The sequence below is a fragment of the Ambystoma mexicanum genome, chromosome 2p, assembly GCF_040938575.1.
Source record: "Ambystoma mexicanum isolate Mex_15411 chromosome 2p, UKY_AmexF1_1, whole genome shotgun sequence".
NCBI classification, from domain to species: domain Eukaryota; kingdom Metazoa; phylum Chordata; class Amphibia; order Caudata; family Ambystomatidae; genus Ambystoma; species Ambystoma mexicanum.
Window position 1 is genome coordinate 361,975,368 of NC_090923.1, and position 22,670 is coordinate 361,998,037.

Sequence of the window (22,670 nt, forward strand, 5' to 3'; positions counted from 1 at the left end):
AAAAAACATGATAAATGGGTGGCGCCTTTCGAAATGGGATGGCAGGCATTTGCCTCGATCTGTCATCGTGTCACGAAAGGGAAGACAGCGCGCACCCGTCCCGTACAGGGCTCTGGTACCCTCTGAGCGCGCTGCGCCGCTACAGACTAGAAAAGTAGTGGCGGAGGTCGGAGCTCCGCCCACTGTGGCGGGGCTGCCAGAAGCCGCGCCCCCCCTCCTTGCTCCGAGCCTCCCTTCCCCCCTTCCCACCCAGAGTTCTCAAACTCTCAGCCCCACAGGTTAGGGATATAGTGTAGCCCACCAAGAGAAGAGCCCGAGCCCACTATGCTGGTGCCCCAGTCCTGCACAAGCCCTCGCCATTTGGTCCATGTCACAGCTGCTGCAGAGGCGAGGGCCAGCACACCAGAGAAGCAGCACGCACAGGTTGTGCACTTGTGAGCGGTTCTACAAGGACACGGGTGCTGTCTGAGCACAGCAGAGAAGAGGAAAAGTGAAGAGTGCCCCCCCCCCACCCCGGCCCGAGGTGACAACCATGCATCTAGTGTTCCTGGCGCTGGGATTATTTACAGTGTTGCACGACCTGTTGCACTCAGCAGCAACGGCAAAGGCGAGCCCACAGTCAAGACAAGGTAACCTCGCCGACACCGTGCATCGAATGCCCCTCGCTGCAGAAATGAATGGCATAGCTAACTGTGGCAGTGCGCGCACAGAGCGCCAGGCGCGGATCCTGCAGCGACCAGACCCCTAATGTGTGTGTGATCTTAGAATAAATAGTGTCTGGGATGCAACTATTTTATATTGCATAAATAATGCTTTTTAAGTTGGCGTATAATTGGAAGCCTGCACAGTTAGTACGAGACAACTGGAGTCCTTCAACGCATTGTTTACGTTGTTTTTAATATAACGGTTACGAAAAGTCTCTCATTGTGAAGTGTGGATCTGAAGGTCACCTGTGGTTTCTCTTTCTTTGCAGCTAAATTGCCGGATAAACTGGGCGACTACGAGATCGTAACCCCCACGCGCGTGGATGAGTTTGGACAAGCGTTCCCCGCCAACCTACACTTCAGACGGAAAAAGAGAAGCATCCATTCCGATCCCTGGTCCCTCAGCCCCAAAACCCACTACCGTCTTTCAGCATTCGGGCAGCAGTTTCTACTCAACCTTACGTCCAGTTCTGGATTTATTGCCCCACTTTTCACCGTTTCGGTCTTGGGAGAGCCGGGGGAGAACGAGACTGGCTGGTACAGCGAGGAGGACGGCGACATGAGGCACTGCTTCTACAGCGGGCACGTCAATGCCAGGGTTGAACACAGCGCGGTCATAAGCCTCTGCTCAGGGATGGTAAGTGCCGGTGTTGCATGCAATTCAGTGTCCTCCAAGATCTTGTCACCCCGTGAGATCGCACATGCGCAGATCAGTGATCATTCACGGGAGCGCCTGATTTCTCTGCCGTGAGAAATTCCTGTGCTGCGCATGCGCGGGCAGTACGGGAACACGCTTCAGATTACGAGTAAGATTTGCGGCTAATTTAAGGTGCCCATCCCTCATCCATTTTGTGGAGCAAATTGTTAAACCCCAGAGATTCAGATTTCCGAATTCCTTATGCTAGTCGCACTCTGCTCATTGGCTAGAAGCTAGAGTTATTAAAAACACCATTGAGCTGATGTTAGTTAATATGCATTGATTAAATATGTTTCTACCGTGTGCCGTAACTTTCAGTTAAAAAAAAAAACAGACGGAGCTAATTATTCAATTGCAGGATTTCATGCATACAAAGCAAGTACTTCTCTATTGGCTAAATCGTCTGTGCTATCATATAGTACGAGTAATATCCAATATTTTCCTCAGGTTTTCGGGGTGTGTAAACAATAAAGATCAGGGGAAGTAGGGAATCAGAAACTCAAGATTATGAACACACATTGTGCGCTGACGACGTTTCAGGTCACTCCTCCATGCGTTTCTTGATCATAATGTGTACATTAATGCCGATTCTAGCTTAATTTTTCAATTAAAATAGGAAAAATGCAGACACAGAGAGGAAATGATCATGTTACATCCCACATACTACTTCTACGTACATTTTCATAGTGTAATATGCAAAAAAACAGGACGCTTGCAGAATTCAATTTGCTACTAACCTTTTAAAAGAAGTTCTTGGACAGAGATATGAATATATGAAAACATTGATCGAGCAGTACAAGAGAAAACGTAAGACTGCAAACACATGCACCACCCCCCACCTCCTGCACGGGAATCCTTGGATGTGCATCAACTACTCTCTCAGGCAAGAGTCTAGCGCTGTGAAGTCATATCTATATCATCTGAGCGCTATACTGTTTTCGGTTGCTTCAGGATAGTCACGCTCCAAATAATTTAGCTTGCTTCACTTTTCAGCAAAGCACCCACATAATAGCAAGCACGCCCAAATTCACTTCCCCTTCCATCAATGAATTGTCCACTGACATAGTCAAGCACACAATACACAACATGCAACACCGAATACATGTGAAGGTCATGTTACCAAAGGAATTATTTCTCTACACTGTAATGTACAGTCATGTAATGTTAAGAATACAGTCTTGGTATTTCCCAGATAACCCACAGTGCCCACAGGCCATACAAATGGCAGTTAGGTGCTAGACAAATGTCACATAACATATATCACTGGCAAAGTGTCACATGTACGTGGGTGAGCGGCAGCTTGCCCCAGCACTCAGCCCCACACTGCATTACACTGGGAGATTTTGGAGAATTCGGGACTCCTCGTCAGCTGCTGTCTTGTGAGGAAGACCCTGCAACTGGTAGCACGTGTTCTGGCTTCTCTTCACACTGGCGTCCTAGGAGAGAAAATCGTTTTTGTTTCTGGAAATACCCTGCTAATGGTTGGCACTTTAATTAATGCCAGCAGCCACGTCCCCACCCCAGAAAATTCGGTGCCGTTTCTGTAGGAGCTGGCTCACCATCAGAGGTGTTAGGAGCAGATCAAAATGCAGATGATATCTAGTATCCTGGCATTTTACCAATTTACCAATTTCTTATCAGAAGTGCCTTTCTCATGCAAAGGTTTGTCACTGTGATGAGACACTTCCAAGTGAAAGACCCAACAGCACCCCAGTTACCTACCAAATCTGTGTCTGCCCCCAAGACAATTAAAGAGAGTAACCCAATAACACTCCTATTAAATATGCATATCTATGATGTCTACTAGACTTGACATGCAAAATAAGGGCTTGCTTTTATGTCTATAGTCAAATGTTAACATCCTGATCACTGCAAGCTGGGCATTTGTGGCAAACAATATCTATACCCAGGTGACCTTACTTCATATTTTTAGTGTGTGTCTGAAAGTGCTGAAAGCAGGGTGCCAAATGTCCATGGCCACTAGCCATTGGCTAGTAATAATCGACTTTTGGCGAGTAAGAAATTGTGTGCTGTCTGTAGCTATAACATTGAGGTGGCAAGGGACTTTATGTCATGCTAGTAGATTGCAATTTAAAATTGTGCACCTTGCTGAAAGTACAGTGGCATGAAACATGAGATTTGTATGCTCTCGTTACATTGCATTCTGAGACTTTTCCATTCAGAAGTTGGATATAAAGCTACAATGGTTATATTTGGACTTAATGTTCAATGATGATTTACACATTATCATGTCGCGTTAGTATGTGATTTTTGTATTTTTTCAAATAAACAGTATAATACAGTATTATTGCAGCCCTTGAAAGTCAAAACTTAAATATTTGTGCCAAGTAAAAATCAAACTATGTGGTCACGTGCCTAAATTGTGAAATGTGTAAAAATCCTGGCTTCGCTGTTGAACCAAAATGTGTGATCCTGGGCAAATAATATTATCAAATGTGTGATCCTGGGCAAATAATATTATAAAATTTTAAGCGGGACCTCAGTTCACTTGACCTGTGCAGTTATAAACTTTCTGGAGCAAATTTTGAAGTCATGAACCAAGGAGCTAGCAAAATCCAGATGTTAACGTAAATGCAGGGTGAAGTGATTAAGGAAGAAAGTTGTAATAAAAGTTTGTAAGAAACTAGAAATTGCAAAAAAAAAAAAAAAAAAATATTATCTCGCTGTTAGCTGCAAGCAGTGGAGTCATTGGAAGTGATTAAGCTCTCAATACGTATAATAAGGCAGATTTAATTATTTTGGGACAAAAAGGTGTCTCCTTTGTGCAAGATTTTAGTGACATCTCAGCCTGTCCCCTAGAATTGCATTATTGTTGCTGTGACTCTCCATCTGTGACATATCTCTTGATTTGACTGGCAGGTATATAGTCTCACCAGCTATTTTATGAGTTGTCTGGAGCAGCGGTTAATGTGTGATCAAGGTTGCTAATGTAAATTGTTGATGTGTTTGTCTGCAGTGTTGGTCAGAGTTGTATTTAAGGAGTTTGGAGAGTTGTGTTGGTCTATCTGTGGTGAGTTAGTGTGTAGACACGCCTTTATGTGCTCTACATTGCATTGTGCAACCTTTGATGTTTTGGTGCCAGAGTTTATAAAGTTTCTGAGTAAGTATAGAATTAAAAATGAATTGATTTTGAACTATGTTAGTATGTGATTTTATGTAATCGGTTGATAGAAATGTTGTATTAGTTGTAAAATTAAAAATGTAAACGTAATTATGTATTGATGGTATCTATGTTTGTTTTTATATAATTGATATTTAACTATTGTGCAAGGTTTTAAGTAAAACTAATTGCACGATAAAACAAAATAATGATAATAATTGATATAATGTTGAGAAGCTGGACATTCAAGTAGTCTTGACCTTCTCCACATGTATTGTCCCACTCCACCTATCATCCTGCCAGTGCAGTTCCTTTCATCAATTGAACAAGTATGTCTCCATGGGATTGTGCTAAGTGTCCCAATCACATGAAGCGCTCCGATAGCAGTGTTGGTATTAGCCAGTTGTGTCCCAGTGATAAACCCTGCTGCTTGTTCTAATTGACCCAGGCAATCATTCAACCCATTGCCCTGATATATTGTCCAAGCTGCAAGGGCTGCATTTGCTCCATTTGAAGCCCGGTCCAGTGCTTCCCTCTTAACCCTCTTGGAAAACATTTCTTGGTATTGCAGCTGCAACCTCACCTGTGCTCCTTCAGTATGGTTTGGAATCTGAACTGTGATCTGCAATGCAAATAAGGATAGAGAAAAGATGATCGTACCCAATGTAGCATTAATAACAACCTAGCCAAACCCAGACCTGTCTATCCTACTGACAGTGTCCTATCATAATGACTGAGATCCAACCTTTGCGTTATCAGAACACTCAGTTACCTCCATAGCATGTGAAACTAAGTATTGGACCATGGTGCATGTCTTATTACCTTCTCTTGTGACTAATTGGACTAGGCCATGGTTGCCTCAGTGTTGTTCCTCGAATTCAAAAATGTTACCAAGAAACAAAACAATCCATAAATGACATTAAACTCCATCTCCTAATTAATTTTGGGTCCCCCCACCCTGCCCCTACCTGACAATACAACCTGGCGAAACCCTCGCTGTATTTCAACTGTCTCACTATAATTTTCATAGTTCAGTCCCTGGTCACAAGCCCTTATGGCTGCCATGGCTACTGCTCCATTCCTGTACCAGTAGACATTTTCTGATTTCCTCCTGCGAATTGTAAAACAGAGAAACAATAGTGTGCTCTGATATATATGTTAACTCTGGTAATGCAAGGATCTTCTTAGTACAATCACTGTTTGCTGGGGTTACTATCTGAATAAGTAACACTTTTCACCGTTGAACAGGTAGGTAAACCGACTGTTTAGTGGATAAGTCTTGAGTGAAAACTTTGCTGGAGATCCAATTGGGTAGGGATTCACATGGATATGGAACCGGATCAAGCTGACACTGAGCTGGCTTGGGTAGGAATCACAAAAAAAGATCAATGCCATAGTCCAGCTCCCATAAAGTCCACATGTCCTATGTAATAAAAAATCTCTTGCGATACCAGGGCCATGATTTAAAATTGACAGTGACTACTACCTGAGATAAATCAATTCTGGTTCCTCATCCAGAGTGAGTCGGCATAGGTCACAGTTCCATAGGGAAGAGAGAGTATTGATAAGAAAACAAAGTAGCATATAGTCCTACTAAACATTTCTTGCCCATATCGCTCATTCTATGGGATCACTGCACATTTGCGGGTAGCATGTATCCAGGTGGGAATCTCACAGACCTTGATGGCAGTGTGTAGTAAGCAGTACTTGGTAAGCTCCTCCCAATCTGGTTACAAGAACAGATTCTCACTGATAACATCTGACCATCACTTGGACCCCAGTCTACAGAGTGTGGAAAGCTTCAGTAGGAGTGTGTAGAACTTAGAGAATGCATCAGTTCCTCAACGTAGGCAAGGCATCATCAAACTGGTTCCCATTCAGTTTGCGACTTCAACAGGAGGAAAAGAATGCAATCTTATCGTTCTTCCAGAAAGTATTTTGTGGGTTCTCAGTCCTGTTGTGAGATAGTGTACTGCAAATTGTAAGCAGAACCAAGGGAAGAACTTCGGGCCACTTTAGCCAAGTTTTTTGGCACAACTTTGACAGCCTTCTTTTTATTACGCCATTTTGGTGTTTAACTGGTCCTGGTCCTGCAGATTGTGGATGGTGTGGACAATGTAGGTTGTGCTGTGTGGTAAAATATACTTAATGATACAGTTTAAGAAAGGGTCCAGTGATTGCTGTTGATGTGGACTGGCAAAAGATCTTTAAAGATACAGTTTAAGAAAGGGTCTCTTGATTGCTGTTGATGGGGACTGGCAGCCCAAATCTTCGTCTGAAACATCAAATTAGGGTCTTGGCCTATGCGATTGCATCTGCTCTCCTACATAGGAATGCCTCGACCGGCCCAGTACAAATATCAATCAGCTATCACGTACTGTAAATTGTGGCAGCATGGTAGCTACAGGAAATAAAACTATATGTGCACAAAAGGTCCATACAGATGAGGGTGCGTACCTGGTCAGTTGGCACAGTTTGCCCCCATTATTCTTTAGACAAATAATACTGTCTATAAAAGTCTTGTGCCTGGTATGGGAAGTCGGAGGCAAACCAGAATTTTCACAGTGTAGAAATCATACTTTTTCCCATATGACCTTGGCCATAATATATTCTATCTACCAAACTACCATGCTCCTCACTCAAGGTGGAATCTTCTTGAAGCTTGAATCCCTTTCTCACTCAACTGTCTGTTTCACTAGGTGGAGCATTTTCTTGAATTTAGGCAAACTTGAGTCCCGAAAGGAGCAGGTTCGGGATCTTTCTCAAGGGGAGTGCATGTTCATTCTTTAATTCTGTTATAGCAGCCAGCTTGGCAGTAGACTCCGCAAAATAGTTACCACAGCTTACTTGATCTTCTAGGTGTTGATGAGCTGCATATTTTATTATAGCGATCTGTTCAGGGGGTGTTATAGCATCTAAGAGGTCTTTAACCTATTGATGATTCTTGATGTGGGAACTGGATGATGTTAGAAAGCTGCACTGAAACCACTAAAAGGGAATGCTGACTAGGTTTAGATCCTAGTTGTATCTGAAACACCACATTATTGAACATTTAAATAATCAATATTGGCATACTGCAAAATCATATTGGTTATTGTAATTAATTGGCTTCAACTAGTTGTCTCACCAACTGTATCATCCTCATAACTCACAGGTTATTCCTGAATTATCTTAGAATTCTTCATAGTTTGTGCTGATCAGACTGGTGCCTCTAAATATATATGATCAAATTTATGAATGTAAACAATTGGTCATCCTACACCTCCATATCATGTTTGTAAATATGTAAGGGGAATTGTCAATTTAATCACCCTTAGTGTCACCCCTGAAAATATGGGTATCATATGCTATCTGGTCAGTTCTCCTGATTGTGTCTTTTTATCCCTAAAGTCATTTTAATAGGCATTAGCCGGGTTGCACTACAAGTAGATTACTCCTGCCTAATGTATATGTTCTCCACTAATAGGGATATACATTAAGGTATTGTTCACCAAAAATAATAGTAGAAGTCCTTGTTAAGATCTCCCCTGCTACGTTCACCATCCTGCATTTTAGCAGTTGCGGACACCACTTTGGAATCCTTATATTGAGCGTTGAGGTCACACGCGCACAACACGTGACGTCATGCGCCATTATATTGTAAGCAATATTGTTTCAATTGCGGTAAAATTTATTAAACCAGTGATTCCTTCACGCGTTTACCATCATAGTATTAATGCTTCTGATAATATTTCCAAATCTGGTGCTCATGTAAAATCAGTAATCCAAATAATGAACTAACAGTCCGGTTGGTTCAGTCTGTTCCAGTTACAATCTAAATTCACCTTGCATGTGTGTATTATTGAATATACAATTGGGTATATCATGCATTATTGACAAGATCTTTCACACCACTCATACTTGCTTCACTGTACTATTGTACACTAGTGTATCATATTATAGACATTATAAATTAGGCATATAAATCAAAAAAGTGAGTTCCACAACTAACTCCTGAGTTGTTCCTTGACATAGCATCTGGCACATATATTGGTTTGACTCCTGAGTGGAGATTCACAATGCTTACATTGTTATGCACTAAATAAGTCAATAGATATTTAATAATTACATGGCATTCCACCCAAGATATTTATTTATTTATTTTAATTCTTAGAAATGCTACACGCCCATGGGCCGCAGAGCGCACAAGAGAGCAAGATGAGAAGAAGGGGACAGGAAAAGTTTGAAGACAAAAACTGAGGTCAGCAATTAGTCAGCAAGGTTGAACAGCAAGGTTTTTGCATTTCTCTTAAACACTGTCAGAGATTCATAAGTTTTTATAGCAAGAGGCTGGGCAGGGCATTCCATTAATGTGGAGCATTGAATACAAAACTGCAATCACCACATTTTTTAAAAATGTTATCGCGGCTGGTTAAGCTGAAGGTTGTCAAAGGAGCGCAGTATTCTGTCAGATAGCTTCCATGATAGCCTCTTAGTGAGACAGTGGGGAGCACTCCAATTCCGACATTTATAAGTGAGCGAGGGGATTTTGTGTCTAATCCTCTTTCACTGTAAGCCAGTGCAATTCCTTCCTGAAAGTAGTGACGTGATCACGTCTGGATAGACCAAACACAGCCCTAACGGCCCCATTTTGAGTGGTCTGAAGATATTGGCGATTACCGTGTGAAGTGCCAATCAGCAGACTATTGCAATAGTCCAGAAAGGAGTTTACAAGACATGATGCCAAAAGAGACCTATTTTTTATGGCCTGACTTGATGGAGCAGTTTAATTACATGTCCGCATGATGAGCCGATCTGAGAAACCTGCTTCTTCATTGATAAGTCAGCATCTAAAACGACTCCTAGATAAACAGTAGCTACCAACAAGAGATCAGATACATTGCTTGTGTTTATTGGAACACATTAATCTCATGTTCTTGATTGAGACACAACATAGTACTTTGCATTTGGCAAATTAATCTAGACTCTAATCATCTCAGCAACAATTTTTTATCTCCTCCTCTTTGGCCACATTTAGCTTTTTGTAGTCAAATAAATCTCAACTTTCTTTTATCATCCATCTGATGATGTTCCTGCCAGTGACTGGCAAATGGTAGCTTTGCATCCCATCTACCCAGGCTTGAATTATAGTCACCAATGCGTATTCTTAATTGCTAAAATGTACTTCCTATATTTATGAGGATCAGATCTGCCAATGGCGGTTGGGACTGACAAAAAGGGGCAACGTTCTGGGCATTAGGGTTTGGGAATGTTTTCAGTGTTGTAGCAGCATGTTTAGGAAACAGTCCTGGAGCACTTTATGTGGGGGGTCTGGTTGAAACCATGAACCTTAGGATTGGAAAATATATTACACTGGGGTCAATAAAGGCACTTCCAATGTTTTCCAATGCCCTGTCTGCTTGCAGTAGTTGCACACATTAGGGTCAATATAGTAACCCTGGGGATTGGGTGCCCTTGATGTCCTGGTGGCAGCTGATGTCCTAGTACTCCCTGCTGCCCTTGATAGCCCAGTTGCCCTGAGGGGACTTGTTACGGGGCTCCACTTCCACAAATCCTCCCTAAAGCCCTTCCCTTACCATGGGAGCTGGTTGTGCTTGTACCTGCAGGGTCTGTAATTGCATTGTATGGTGAACCAGAAGAAGGACTCGGACTGCATTGGGTCATAGTTAAAGATGTTTATTTAAATTAAAAGTCAAATGCCTAACTAGGCCTATCACTATGAGGGAAGTTCCCTACATAGCCAAACAAAAGCTAAGGGTGCACGCCAAGTCCAAAATGCATTTTTTAAATATGAATCGTACCCAACTAATTGGCCCTACCACTTTACAAAACACTTAACTAAAAGGAAAGAGGGGAGGCTTGCTTTATAGTCTTGGTATGGGCTACTGCCTGGCCCAACTTGTAATGGACTTGCTCTCAGTCTCATAGTTCCTTTAGAACACAATGGGATAGTCTTCACAATCTTCGTATAGAGTCTCTCAGTACAAAGGATAATTATCTTATGTATGGGTTTCACTCTCCCCCTTAATAAAGGAAACTGTTTCTTATTTCACTTTTCTCCGGTTTTATTTCAAATATCGAAATCCCTCCTGAATTACTCGACAGTTGACATTTCTCTGTCTCCCAACTAAATTGAACTGGAGCTGCAACTCCCCAAAGTCCTGTGGCTCTTTGATAAATGTCTTGTTTTTCAATTGCAGTATTTAACTTGGGGAGTCTGCTCGCTCGGGTATTGCAGATTTCTGTGGCCTTATCAGCTTTGCTAGCCTTGCTGGAGAGAATTCCCCTTCCTTTCACTCTGCGCCCCATTTGACGTGTGTCTGTCCATATTTAGTTTCTCTTGTCTGCTATTCCAGCCCTGATAGACAGTTTTTGTATCTCTTTCACTCTGTTTCAGCAGGCCCCATTCCATTCTCTCTATTTCACGTGGCTGCATCAGATTAGGTACTCTTGGAAATCAACAGTGACAGGCCTCATTGGTATCCCAAAGTCATTTGCATCGGTTACCCCATCTGTACTCTTCTCGGCCAAAAAGTTGCTGGCTGGGTGGGCTCCTTTCTTGTCTCTGGTCTTGGTGTCGGTTGGTTGGCACCAGGCCCACCACTGCTCCACAGTGGTCGCACCACTAGAGTAGACGTTCCTCATCCCGTCGCATCGCTTCACCCGACCAGAGCCTCTTCTCGGTCAAAGCACCTGCTGTTCAGCCTCCAGCTAGCAGGTCTCGCTTTGTTCATGCCACTGTTGGTTCTGCGGCTCAACATGGCTCGCCTATCCAGGATGCTGTTGCTACAGAGGCTCACCTCTGCGTAGCGGTTGCTATCTTCTCTCCGTAGGAGACACTCCTCCTTTCACAGTCCACTGTCTCCTTATACACATCATTGGAACAAAAGGAATTGTGTCTGTCTTCCATGATCATGGCATTCAGGCAACATTCAGCATTACCTGTAGCCAATAGAGTGAAAGAAGGATCTTTGTTGATTATGGTTGTAACAGGAAATGCCAATGTCTTTCCAATATCCATGTATGCAGAAAAGGTGGTTTGGACTGGGAGTTCCTTAATGGAATGGGAGTCTTTGTCCCAAAGATGGGAGTCATTCCCAGTGAGGTCCCACTTGTCCAGACCCCTGTGGATTGTCTTGCGCAGCAGGCTCACCTACCTACCCTCGTTCTTTTGCTGCTGGCACACCACTCAGTGATTCGCAACTGACTCTAGCAAATTGCGCTTGTGTCTTGGGCTGCAAATCAGAAGCAAATTGATTCGTCATTGCCTCCTGTGCTGTCTCATCAGGCCTAGTAATATCTATGTGCTGTGTGAAAACACTTGACAGATTTTAGCTGATTTACTAGTGATTCCCTTTTATTCTGCTTGCACTTCCCTATCTTACCCCAATTCTTTTTTCTTGGGCATATTTCAGGTATCGCTACTAGCAATCTGTTTCAGGCTTGTTCAAAGGCAGCCCCTGCGCCTGCGGCTCGCAATTACTGTGGTTTGTTAGTTTTTGCCTAACCTCGGAGGCATTACTATCCTATAAACTGATTCATATCTGCCATGCCGGTTAATAACATTGAATAATGGGAAAGATCTCTTTGATGAACTGCTGTGGTTCCTCTCTAATGGTGGTAAACTCCTTCGCAAGATTACACATATCCCGGTGTCCATGGGACATGGGCAGTGAGTAAATGCCCTCTCTTTCTACCACCAGTGCTCCCGGCACTTGCCTCTATGGTGCTTGCAAGAGAGTAGAACCAGACCCATACGGCGTACCTCCCATGATTACAGATGGAGTATAAGGGAGGTGTGGTTACAGAGCTCGAAATTAAGATTGGATAAGCAGGAGCTAAAAGCAGCTCCTGGGTTTCCACCATTAACAAGTGACCAGGACCTACCACTGTAGAACAAGGAGCTAGTACATAGAGTTTTGCAAATCTAACATCCACATAAGAGGGAGACCTATAATATAGCGTCCACTATTTTTCCCACTAATGCTTTAAATGTCGTATAGAAATGTCCTAACATTCATTTATAGATTGTTCCAAGCACAAAGAGGTAAATTCACTAGGTGTTTGTTCGGCATCAGTTGCCATGGGGAGTCAAAAGTAGCTCCTGTTAGCTGTTGGTGTCACGCTAGCCAGACTTGTCTAGGCTACCATTAAGAACTAAATGGCTCCAGCGCCCCTCAGTTTTGGACCCTGCGTTGCCATGAACAAAGTTTCAGGGGCAGCTGAGGGGCATGGTGCTAGCTGCACTTGTGCAGCAGGTGGTGATATTTGGTACGCCTCTGCAAGAGGCGCAAGTGCAATACCATGTGTTAGGGCTCTGTGAGAAACCAAAGGGTGTCTCACCTACTAGTCCCCAGGGACCTCTCTCTCAGGTGGTCAGGGCACAGCCATCGCCTTTGGATCCAGACCCTGGGGGTGAACCAGTGCGAGTGGATCACCTGGGTGAGGGGTCTTTGTGGAGTGGGCGGTGATGCGACCGATGGTGAGACGCAGTATTGCCCCCTTTCCCGTACCCATGACCCCTCCTATTTCATGGGATTCTCTGATGTCCTAACTCTCACCCCCCCTTTCTACACAAACACTGGGCTGAGGAAGAGGGCGACTGAGAATTACAAGGCTAACCCTTACATATCTCATTGGACATGTCCTGCTAATCGGGTCAGGCAACATCAGGCACTTGATTTTAATCACATTCATCTGATACCCATTAGCTCTCCGCACACGGAAACACAGTGGAACATAGAGACACACTCTAAGCAATGTGGAACACAAGAAGCAGCCGAACTTCTTGGGCGAAAAGGAACGTACTGGAGCAGAGCGACAGATAAAGGGATGAGAACCAAGGGTATCAAAACCCATGAGTTCCCTGCAGGAGGTCGGTTCCTACAAAGAATGGCAAGAGATACGTGGAGAAGGCCAAGAAGACTGCATTGAGTTTCAAAGGCTCCTGTGAGCTTCCTGGGTGAACAACAGAGTTGGTGAGGCAAGGCCAAGTCTGTGGTATTAACCTTAACTTGTGAATTACAATGGCAAAGACAAGAAAGGATTGCACACAGCCGTTGAGTTGGCGAGCAAGATGAGACTGGTGTGTGTTAAGGAAAGATTCAAGTGGCAACAATATATCTTACAATTTGAAGGCTGCACACGTGTGGATGAGACACGAAGAAAGGCAGAACTGTGGTGAACTGAAAATTACTGATTTCTGTGAAGCCAGTAATACAGAGTAGCAGAGTGGTCTGGCGAAAGGAAGTACCCCACTCAAAAGTCTCTGAAAGGAGAAATGTTTTTGATATAAAGCAAAGAAGTGAATGAACTTTAAAAAGCATGATGATCAAGCTATATCCTGGCAAAAGGGTAGTGATAAGTGAATATTGAACTTTTGTGCTTATGATATTGAATAGACCAAGAAATACTGGGGCAAATAACACAAGAGTGCAAGCTGAAACGAAAGTCAAAGTGGTCCTGCAGAGGTCTCTTGTAAAAGCCTTGCACATTCAAAAGTCTTTGACATCAGGAAAAGTTCTGAGCCCGACTGAGGGAGACCGGAAGTATGATAAGTTAGGGGAAGGGAACCCCTAACTAAGGTGAGTAAAGCCTGGGGAAGGGAACCCCTACAGGTGCTGTGATTGAGAGGTCCGAGCTCGACAGAGGGACACCTATGTGAACATTTCACTTTGAGAAGTCTGAGCCCTATCGACAGAGACCTGCACAAACTTTTAGTTGAACCGTGCAACCTTTTGTTGAAATGTGAAAGAACTTTTGGAACGCTGGAAAAGTGCTGGAAAAGTGACTTTAACGTGGAATGCCAGGCAGGCCTTGATGGACGTTTTAAACTGCTTTTTTTTGAGAACCTGAGCCAGAGTGTGTCATTGACACAAGGTAGGCACTGACTTGGTCTTCAGAGTTTATTTTAGCAGAGGTAAGGCTGAAGTCTGGAGAACCAGAAAGGGAAAAAACCCTCTTGGGGAATAAAAAAAACCCTTGCAGGGTGCTTTTCACCAATGCAGGACTTGATTGCTGCATTGATGTCCCCCAAGCCTGACTCGATAGCAGCAGGATGGCAGCTCCAGATCAAGCAGCGCGTTGTGGACCCAACTCAGCCGTAGACGAAATGAATGAAAAGCCAAGGTAAGGAAAAGCCAGAAGGAGAATCAACTGGGTAGAAAGGTAAATGGGGGAACCAGCACAGGAAGGCAGAAAGGAAAGAAAGGGGAAACCCTGAAATGAACAAAGCAACCCAGGCTCCGTAACCAGGAAGGAAAAGGAAAAAACAGATTAGAAGCGCCAATGCTTACAAAAATACGAAGCAACTCATCTACTTACCGTTGCACTTTCGTTATGTGTCTGTGGTGATTCCTGCTTCTGCCATCTCTGCTGGTAGCTGAAGGGCACCATCTTGCGTAACATCTGGTCCATTGCTAGAACTTCCCATTGTTAGAACAACTCGCCGCCATCTTCGGTGTAGTAATGCATAACGGTACCTTTTATATCTATGCCACAAAGACCAGTTGTTAAGGGCGTGTTTCCTGACAGTCATCCTGTCTACGGGATCTGCTGTACTCTGTGCTGTCCAATGTAGGGAGGAGAACTGACCCAGACTCTTTGATTCTTTATATTCTAACACTGATTTTTCTTTGCATACACCTCATTTACATGCTTTTTGTATAGCAGGTAGGGCAGGCATTTGCTTTTGTTAGTACAGGCCATTGTGATTTGACAGAGACTTACTAGCACTGTGTTTTTAATTATTATTTGATGGTAGAACCTACTCCCATTTTAGCTTTAGGGCAAAGTAGGAGCTTTTCCAAACCCTGAGAATTGAATAAAGGTTATACAAATTGTACCTTTTGTGTCAGTGTCATACTAGTGATACTGTGCCTCCTTTAGAGCACTTGGTCCCACCCCAGCCTTTCCAGCATCAAATTATAGACATTAGTGAAGAAATCAGTAATGTCCACCATGGGTTCTTCATCTTATTTACCATCTGACTTCTACTCTATAATCTGGGAGCATAACCATGTGACCTCTCTACACGTCCTTTTTTCTCTCAGAAACTGAATCCGTCCCCTCAACCACCCAGTCTCATCTTTAAGACCCTTTAACTTTGTTGTGTTATGTCTCTCCACATTTTCCTCAATCCACATTGCATATGCCCCCCAGCCCTCTGGTTTTGGACTTGCTTTCCCTTTTTGAGCCACCATAGCCCTCCTCAAAGCTATTAACATTTGCAAATTAAAGGTAAATTCTATTGGTGATTGGGTGTGCCTTTTGGCCTATGTTAATTGATGCAAGACTTTGAAGAAGCCACACCTGCTACCGCTGTAATTAACAAGCATAATGTGTTGAGATGAGTCTTTGGGTGGGGCTTGTACCCATTTAATGTGTTCCTTGCCCATTTCTTTCACTGCTTTTGGGTTCCCTTACCCTGTTGCTGTTGCCCCTGTACCACTCACACTTTGAGTCCATTTGTGTGTGGTCCCAAGAATGGGGATTTACAGCGACTCAGCTGAGTGTTCCTGAAAGGGTCTATGGGCCACTCACTCTGTTCTCTGCCCCGCTCTCCCTATTTAGTTCAGGCATTACTTTGTCACCCATACAGACCCCATTTTTATCACTTGTTTATATTTATCCTATCACTAACTAGTTCCTTAAACAGAAAACCATAAACAGTTTGGGGTCCACAAACATTTACCAAACCAGATACACTCAAGTGTCTAACAATTCTTTCCACACCAGCCTAACTATAATAGAACTGCATGTATTTTTCCAGGTTTATGTTGGGACACTAGAACACATGAGGGTCGGCCCCTACTCTGTCAGGGACTGGGGCAACAATAGCTAAATACAAGAGTGACGGAGCAGGGGCCGACCCTCATGTGTTCTAGTATATTGCAGCCTAGGCTAGGTTTAGGGTCACCTTATTTTACATATTGCTGAGACACATTTAGGGCGATATTATTATTATAATTTCTTTTTTATTGTATTGCAGTTTCACAAGATAACTTTTTTGCAACTTAAATTTTCCTTAAAATTCAAATGTCCACTGGCAGTGATATTCTTTGCCTTGCATCATGTTTGGTTTAGTAATTGACATCATCTTTTTGGTCCTTATCACTGCATCTTTCATCCTTTAATTAACTTTGCTCAGCACAACATCTTTAGTCCAAATTCACAATTTTCGGAGGGATCATCATACCTCAAGGGGTGTCCATCCAAAAAGTCAATCCCTGCACATAGACAGGCTATGTTCCTTCCTTGTAAGTACTAGGCCCACCATTCATCAATTGAAAGTGTAGCCATACGTTCTATTGAATTTGGCCAAGTAGTTAATTCTTAGTCTTGTTAGGCCCTTACAGCTGGTCATTAGATGTTTTAAAGTCTTATTCGGTTCTTCACAAAGCCTACACATCTTGTCTTGATGACCACCTTGGTGTCTTGTAAGCAGCACTTCTTTCATTTTAAAGAGATTTAGTTTTAGACGTATAAATTGATTCCTGTGATACATATAAGGACATTTTATCAGGTATCCTTGCAATTTGTTTAAGGCTCAGGGGTACCAAGGCAGCTGTTCTAGGGACTTATAATGGTTCCTCAGGTCTTGTGTGTTGATCCAATCACTTTCTTTTATCTTCCTTTTTACTACATTTGGATTAGTTATTAGTAAATCAAGAGTGGTATCTAGTTCCATAAGCTTGTGCCTAAAACACTCTTGCCATTCTCGCAGTGTCTGCTGTGGGCTACATTGACCCACTCAACAGAAATCTTCTCCATAAGCAAGCTGCGCTTTGGCAGAAACAGCAAACGATAGCTGCACTGGCTCCTTTGGGCACCACTGCCTCACACCAAAACTGTGTTTCGCACTACAAAAAGATGGCTTCACCATCTTGCCAAACACATATTGGGCAGGATGGAACAAGGGGGTGCACTGAAAAAGCCTGCCCGTGTGTTGCTTACATGTACAAAATAAGGGGAGTGAAAAAGCAGCGCTGCTTTGCTGCAAGTCCAAAGTTCCCATTGAAAAAGGGAATATTTCACATTGAAAAGGATGCTGCTCTGACGCTATTTTCATCTGTTTTTCAACAAACTACTTTTATTAATAAGGCCTTGCCATGCCCATCCATATCCACATTGTGCTTCAGCACAAAAAGCATGATCCCTGAATGTCAGGCTCTGTCAGCCAAATCTGGGAAAATCAACAAAAGCTGTACTTCAGTTACACAGAAAAACACTTGACTTGTGCTACAAAATGAATGTCAAAAATCTCTGCACACATGTCAATCTCAAGAGACCTTGGCCTTGTACAGACTGTTGTGTACAAGAAGCTAACTCTGGCTACAAAACAATGTGTAAGTGCAGATGGAAGACACATGGCTTTACACATGGAAAAATTGGCTTTTGCAAACCAGAAAAAAAATGCCTGTTTTAAAAGTACCATGTTGAACAAAAACCTGTCTGTACCTAGCAATGTAAAGTTGTTTGTTGCTGGGAAACATAGAGAGGATGTTTTATCCAACAGGTTTGTTTTGATCCAGGACAAAATAAAATAAAATAAAAAGGAATTAAACTGCATCGGCTGAATTTTGCAAGCTCCAGAACAGGTTTTTCCCTGCTGCCTAAGCTAAGGCTTCCTCCAAAAGGGACCACCATAATCCTCCAGGACACGAAAGTGATAATTGCTAGCTTGAAAAACTTTGAATGGACCAAGACAAAGAAAGTTCACGCGCTCATCAGACATTCGTCTGTGCTCCAGGCTGGGACAATGGAAATCTGAGTCACTAACCTGTGAAGTGGAAGCAGCCATAAAACCTTCAATCAAACTGGGAAACCCTCATCCCCACAATGAGCTTAAGTAACAGTTGGTGGTAGCTGAAGAAAAAGAAATGCCTTGAGAATGTTGCTCAGTCGGGATGTGATCATTGCTGTTCTGTATTGGATCTTCATAATTTCCTTAATCTCTCATTTGATATACATTCTATTCCTGTTCCCCAGAATTTTGGTGTTTGTTCATTTATCAGTTGTATATTCATTGGGGCCGGCATAGATGCCATATCACATCATATTATCACCTTTAGCTATTCTACTTCCTTCAAATGAATTTCGTAGCGACTGTTCGCATATGCGTTCTCTCATATTGGCCACGTCTTTGCTTAGCCTTATTTCGAGGCTTGCTACTTGTTTAGCATTTTTTCGGTCAATGAGCTTGCACATTTGCTTTTTTAATTCCTTTTTTCTGGTCATCACTCAACGTATCTTCCACCATACTATGGCTACATACTGCCATATTGGGCTCCAATCCCAGTGAGTTCAACCTCTTTGCCACTATAGAACCACCCTGTATTCGCATATCGCTCTCCTTATGTGACTGGTTACATGGCTTCCAGCGTCCCTCCCAGATGGATCCGCTTTGTGTTTCTGTCTCTTTCCTTATGAATAGGTCTTCAATAACCGGATCTATAACCGCCGTCAGTCCATCATGCTTCCTGGGCTGGTTTAAGTTATGGTCTCTGATATTATTAGCTATAACAAGCAACGTATCTTTATTTTTAGGAACACATATTTTTACTTGATTCCACAAATGATTGCATCCTGGTCTCTGTTATTTCTTCCCTGTTTTTTTACTTTATCACTCCTTGTCGGTAAAGGCATAGAGGCATGTGGATCAGCAGTAGGAACGTTAGTTTCTAGTGGGGCAGAGAGACTGTTATTTCCCTCATTGTCCGCATCTATCAGCATCAGCATCAGTCACCTCTAAATTTGGGATCAGCCCCTCTCTCGCTCCCACATCAACTCTCGTAACACTACTTGATAATTTACTAGTTTCATTATGACCCACCAACTCTGAGTCTGTTCTACCATTTCTTTTACCAGATGGATTTCCCTCATTTAAGATATTTGCTTCTGATTGCATTTGTGTCTGTTGCGCTGATCCTTTCATTAATGTTTTACTTACCGCCATTGCATCACTCCGTTCTATTAACAGCGGTGGCAAAGACGGTTGAAGTCACTGCTATCGGTTCCTTGTTGTGGGACCCCTTTGGTCCATTCTTTCTGCTAAAATTTTCAAGCGGTCTCTTATTGTTGCATTTACTTGATTGTCACAGACTTGCTTCACAGGTGTTTCACAGGTGTGTTTTGACTTACTTCGCTCACTGCGCTAACTGCGCTAACTGTGCCAACTGTGAGACTTAGCTCACAACTTTGCGTGCTTCGCCAAAGCAAAGTTGTTATTTATCCAAGTCACTAGACAAACGTGCCAAGCAGTAGATGCTCCCAGGCATGATCAATAGCACACAACACGCTGGATGGATACATGTCGTTGTAAAGCTGCAGCAATCCTTATCCAAAAACGCCAAAAGGATGCACGTCACTGGGGGACGGCGTTGTGTGGTCGAGTAGGGAGAAGAGGTTGCTGGGCTGATTTCACCTTGCTTGGTAACTGGCACTGGACACAGAAGACAAAACGCTACGGCTATATGTACACAAATTAATTTCTTCATACCCATCTATCACTTGTCTTTTCTCGACTCCTACATCACTTACACATGCTTTCGGGGTATGGCAGAGAGTGCTACCTTGAGGAACACATTTTGAATATTATTAGAAGCCCTTCACTTTTTGAGACCCCTGAACTCCTGAACTATTAATGCTTAATTCATGTATAACAAGAAGCTGATTAATTTTCAGTTGCTTTCGAGTGAAACAAGAACTAATATGCTCTGGTTATACTGTATACATGATTAACCATTTGCATTAATAATTTCTGTTTATACTAAAGTTTTTACCTATATCACACCCGAGCACTGTATCAGTTACAACGGTTCCTACTGGATGTGTTGTTATTCCGCCTATGTGTTTTTTTTTGTATTCTTTTTTAGATTTGTATTTTATTAATGTTCTACCTGTCACATGTATTTAGTATAACTTCATGTGTATTATAAATTGTAAATGTTTTCTTTGCCAGGTCAATTTAATTATACCAAATAAATGTTAATTTGACACAATCTAGACAAACAGCACAGTGTGCTTTGTTCTGATAGATACAGAACATTTATAAGGACCCTTAATGCTACTAAGGTTCTAGACGTGTAAAATATTTCCACTAGATGTTTACACCATGTAACGGACCACGCTGGACAAGTGGTGATTTCAAATTAAGTTAGTCTTTATTGACTAATAACAAATAAAAGGAGGAATCAAATAAAAAAAAAAATAAACAGCAGGATGTCACTTCTCCTTAATGCACTTCAAAATTGGCTTGGGTTTTTGTGACCCTCTGAGGATATGGCATGTATCTGGAGCTAATCCTCGTAAGCCCAACAGAAAGCTGTACCTTCCTCTTCTCCTCTGCCTCTGTTCTGAAACAGAAAGCAGAAATCTCTGTTAGTCCCTTCCCTCTGTTCACGTTAAATAGGGGCAGGAGATCCCCAGTCCAATCAGAATACACAACTCCTTGCCCCCTTTATAAGCCCCCTTAAGCCCCGCCCCCTTCCTTTCCGAATGCCGGCCGCCATAATGGATTATTCACGGGTGCGTGGAGGGAACTGCTGTTTGTTGTTACCTGCCTCGGATTTACGGGTGCCCTACAGTAAGTGATCCTTGACACTGAATTTCTTTGTTTTGCAAAATACTGCTTGGAAGGCATTTCGTAGGGATTTACTCTTCCCAGCGTATGTTTGATATGATGGTCTCCCGACCTGTCAACTAACACTGTCTTATTTATATGCTGCCTTAACGTTCTTTTACTTTCCGTGGCAGTTTCTAAAATGTTAAGTCTGTCACGTTTCACGGCTAATACTGCAGTCAGCATTTCTCTGCCTTCTGCTTGCACGCGGTCTTCTCCGCTGTCTTCACCAGGAGTCCAGGGCTCGCTCCTTACGTGGGTCGTTCCTCCCGGACCTGCTCCTGCCACACCAGGCATCTTCCACGTCAGCTTCGACCGCCTTATCCTCGTTCCTGGTTTTCCCTTGTACGATGTCTGCCTTGATTCCCTCATCTGAAACCACAGGTTCACATCCCTCCCCCCCCCCGAGGAATCGATCCGGTCCGGCCGATCCATGCTTCGTGACAGATGGTCAGGAACAACTTGAAAGGAAGCGGGTTTGTGTACGGTCAGGAAACAGAACTCCTGTAGCGTAAGGAACCACCTCAAAACCCTCAGGTTGGAGTCTTGTGTACTGCCAACCACTGCAATGGGGCGTGGTTGGGAAAAATGTAACGGTCCAGCCCAGTAAATAATACCTGAGTGATTCAATGGCCCATTTTATGGCCAGACACTCTTTTTCCAGGGTTGAATACGACATCTCATGTGGCATGAATTTTCAACTTATGAATGCCACTGGATACAGGTCTTCATCCGTTCCTTGTGACAATACTGCACCTAATCCTGCACTGGATGCATCAGCCTGTATAAAGAAATTATATACAACGACTTGAGGGCTTCCGTTAGTTGGCTGGCAAGGCTGGAGAACATAGGTATGAATCTTCGGTAGTATCCAATGAAACCTAAAAATGCCCTATCTGTTTTCTGTTGCTTGGCATTTTCAACCGTCTGATCGCCTCCACTTCGTCTACTTCGGTTTTTATTACTCCACCACCCACTAGACAACCCAAATACTTTGTCTCTTTTGCTGCTGGTATAGTTTTCTTTGGGTTTATGTGTAGACCGGCTTTATCAAGTGCAGAAATCACTTTTTTCCAGGTGACTAATGTGATCTTCCCACGTTTGGCTGAAAACAATTATATCATCCAAATATGCTGAACTGTACTTTACATGTGGGGCTAACACCTGGTTCATTAATGACTGGAAAGTTGCTGGGGCGCCGTGCAAGCCAAAAGGCAGCACAGTGAATTGGTAAAGGCCAGACAGTGTCGAAAAGGCAGTTTTCAATTTGTTCTCCTGTCTTAAAGGAATCTGCCAATATCCTTTTGTTAGATCAATCGTATTGATGTAGTGGGCTTTGCTTAATCGTTCCAACAGTTCATCAATCTGTGGCATTGGGTAGACTTGATAAGTAGAGATGGAGTTTAATTTTCTGTTATCCATACAGAACCTAGTGGAGCCGTCCGGTTTGGGCACCAGCACTATCAGTGACGACCAGTGACTAGTTGATGGCTCGATCACTCCCAGGTGTAACATTTCTTTAACTTC

The 22,670-nt window shown here is 43.0% G+C and overlaps 1 protein-coding gene across 1 annotated transcript in view; it reads left to right on the forward strand.

The window, feature by feature from the left end:
- Nucleotides 1–265: 265 nt before the first annotated feature.
- The window catches only part of ADAMTS9 (ADAM metallopeptidase with thrombospondin type 1 motif 9), a 1,221,593-nt gene continuing 1,199,188 nt past the window's right edge, over nt 266–22,670 (forward strand). The window contains exons 1-2 of the mRNA XM_069643707.1: nt 266–629; nt 974–1,341. Of these exons, the coding sequence (XP_069499808.1) occupies nt 533–629; nt 974–1,341 (465 nt within the window). The 5' untranslated portion in view covers nt 266–532. The remainder of the gene's footprint in view (nt 630–973; nt 1,342–22,670) is intronic.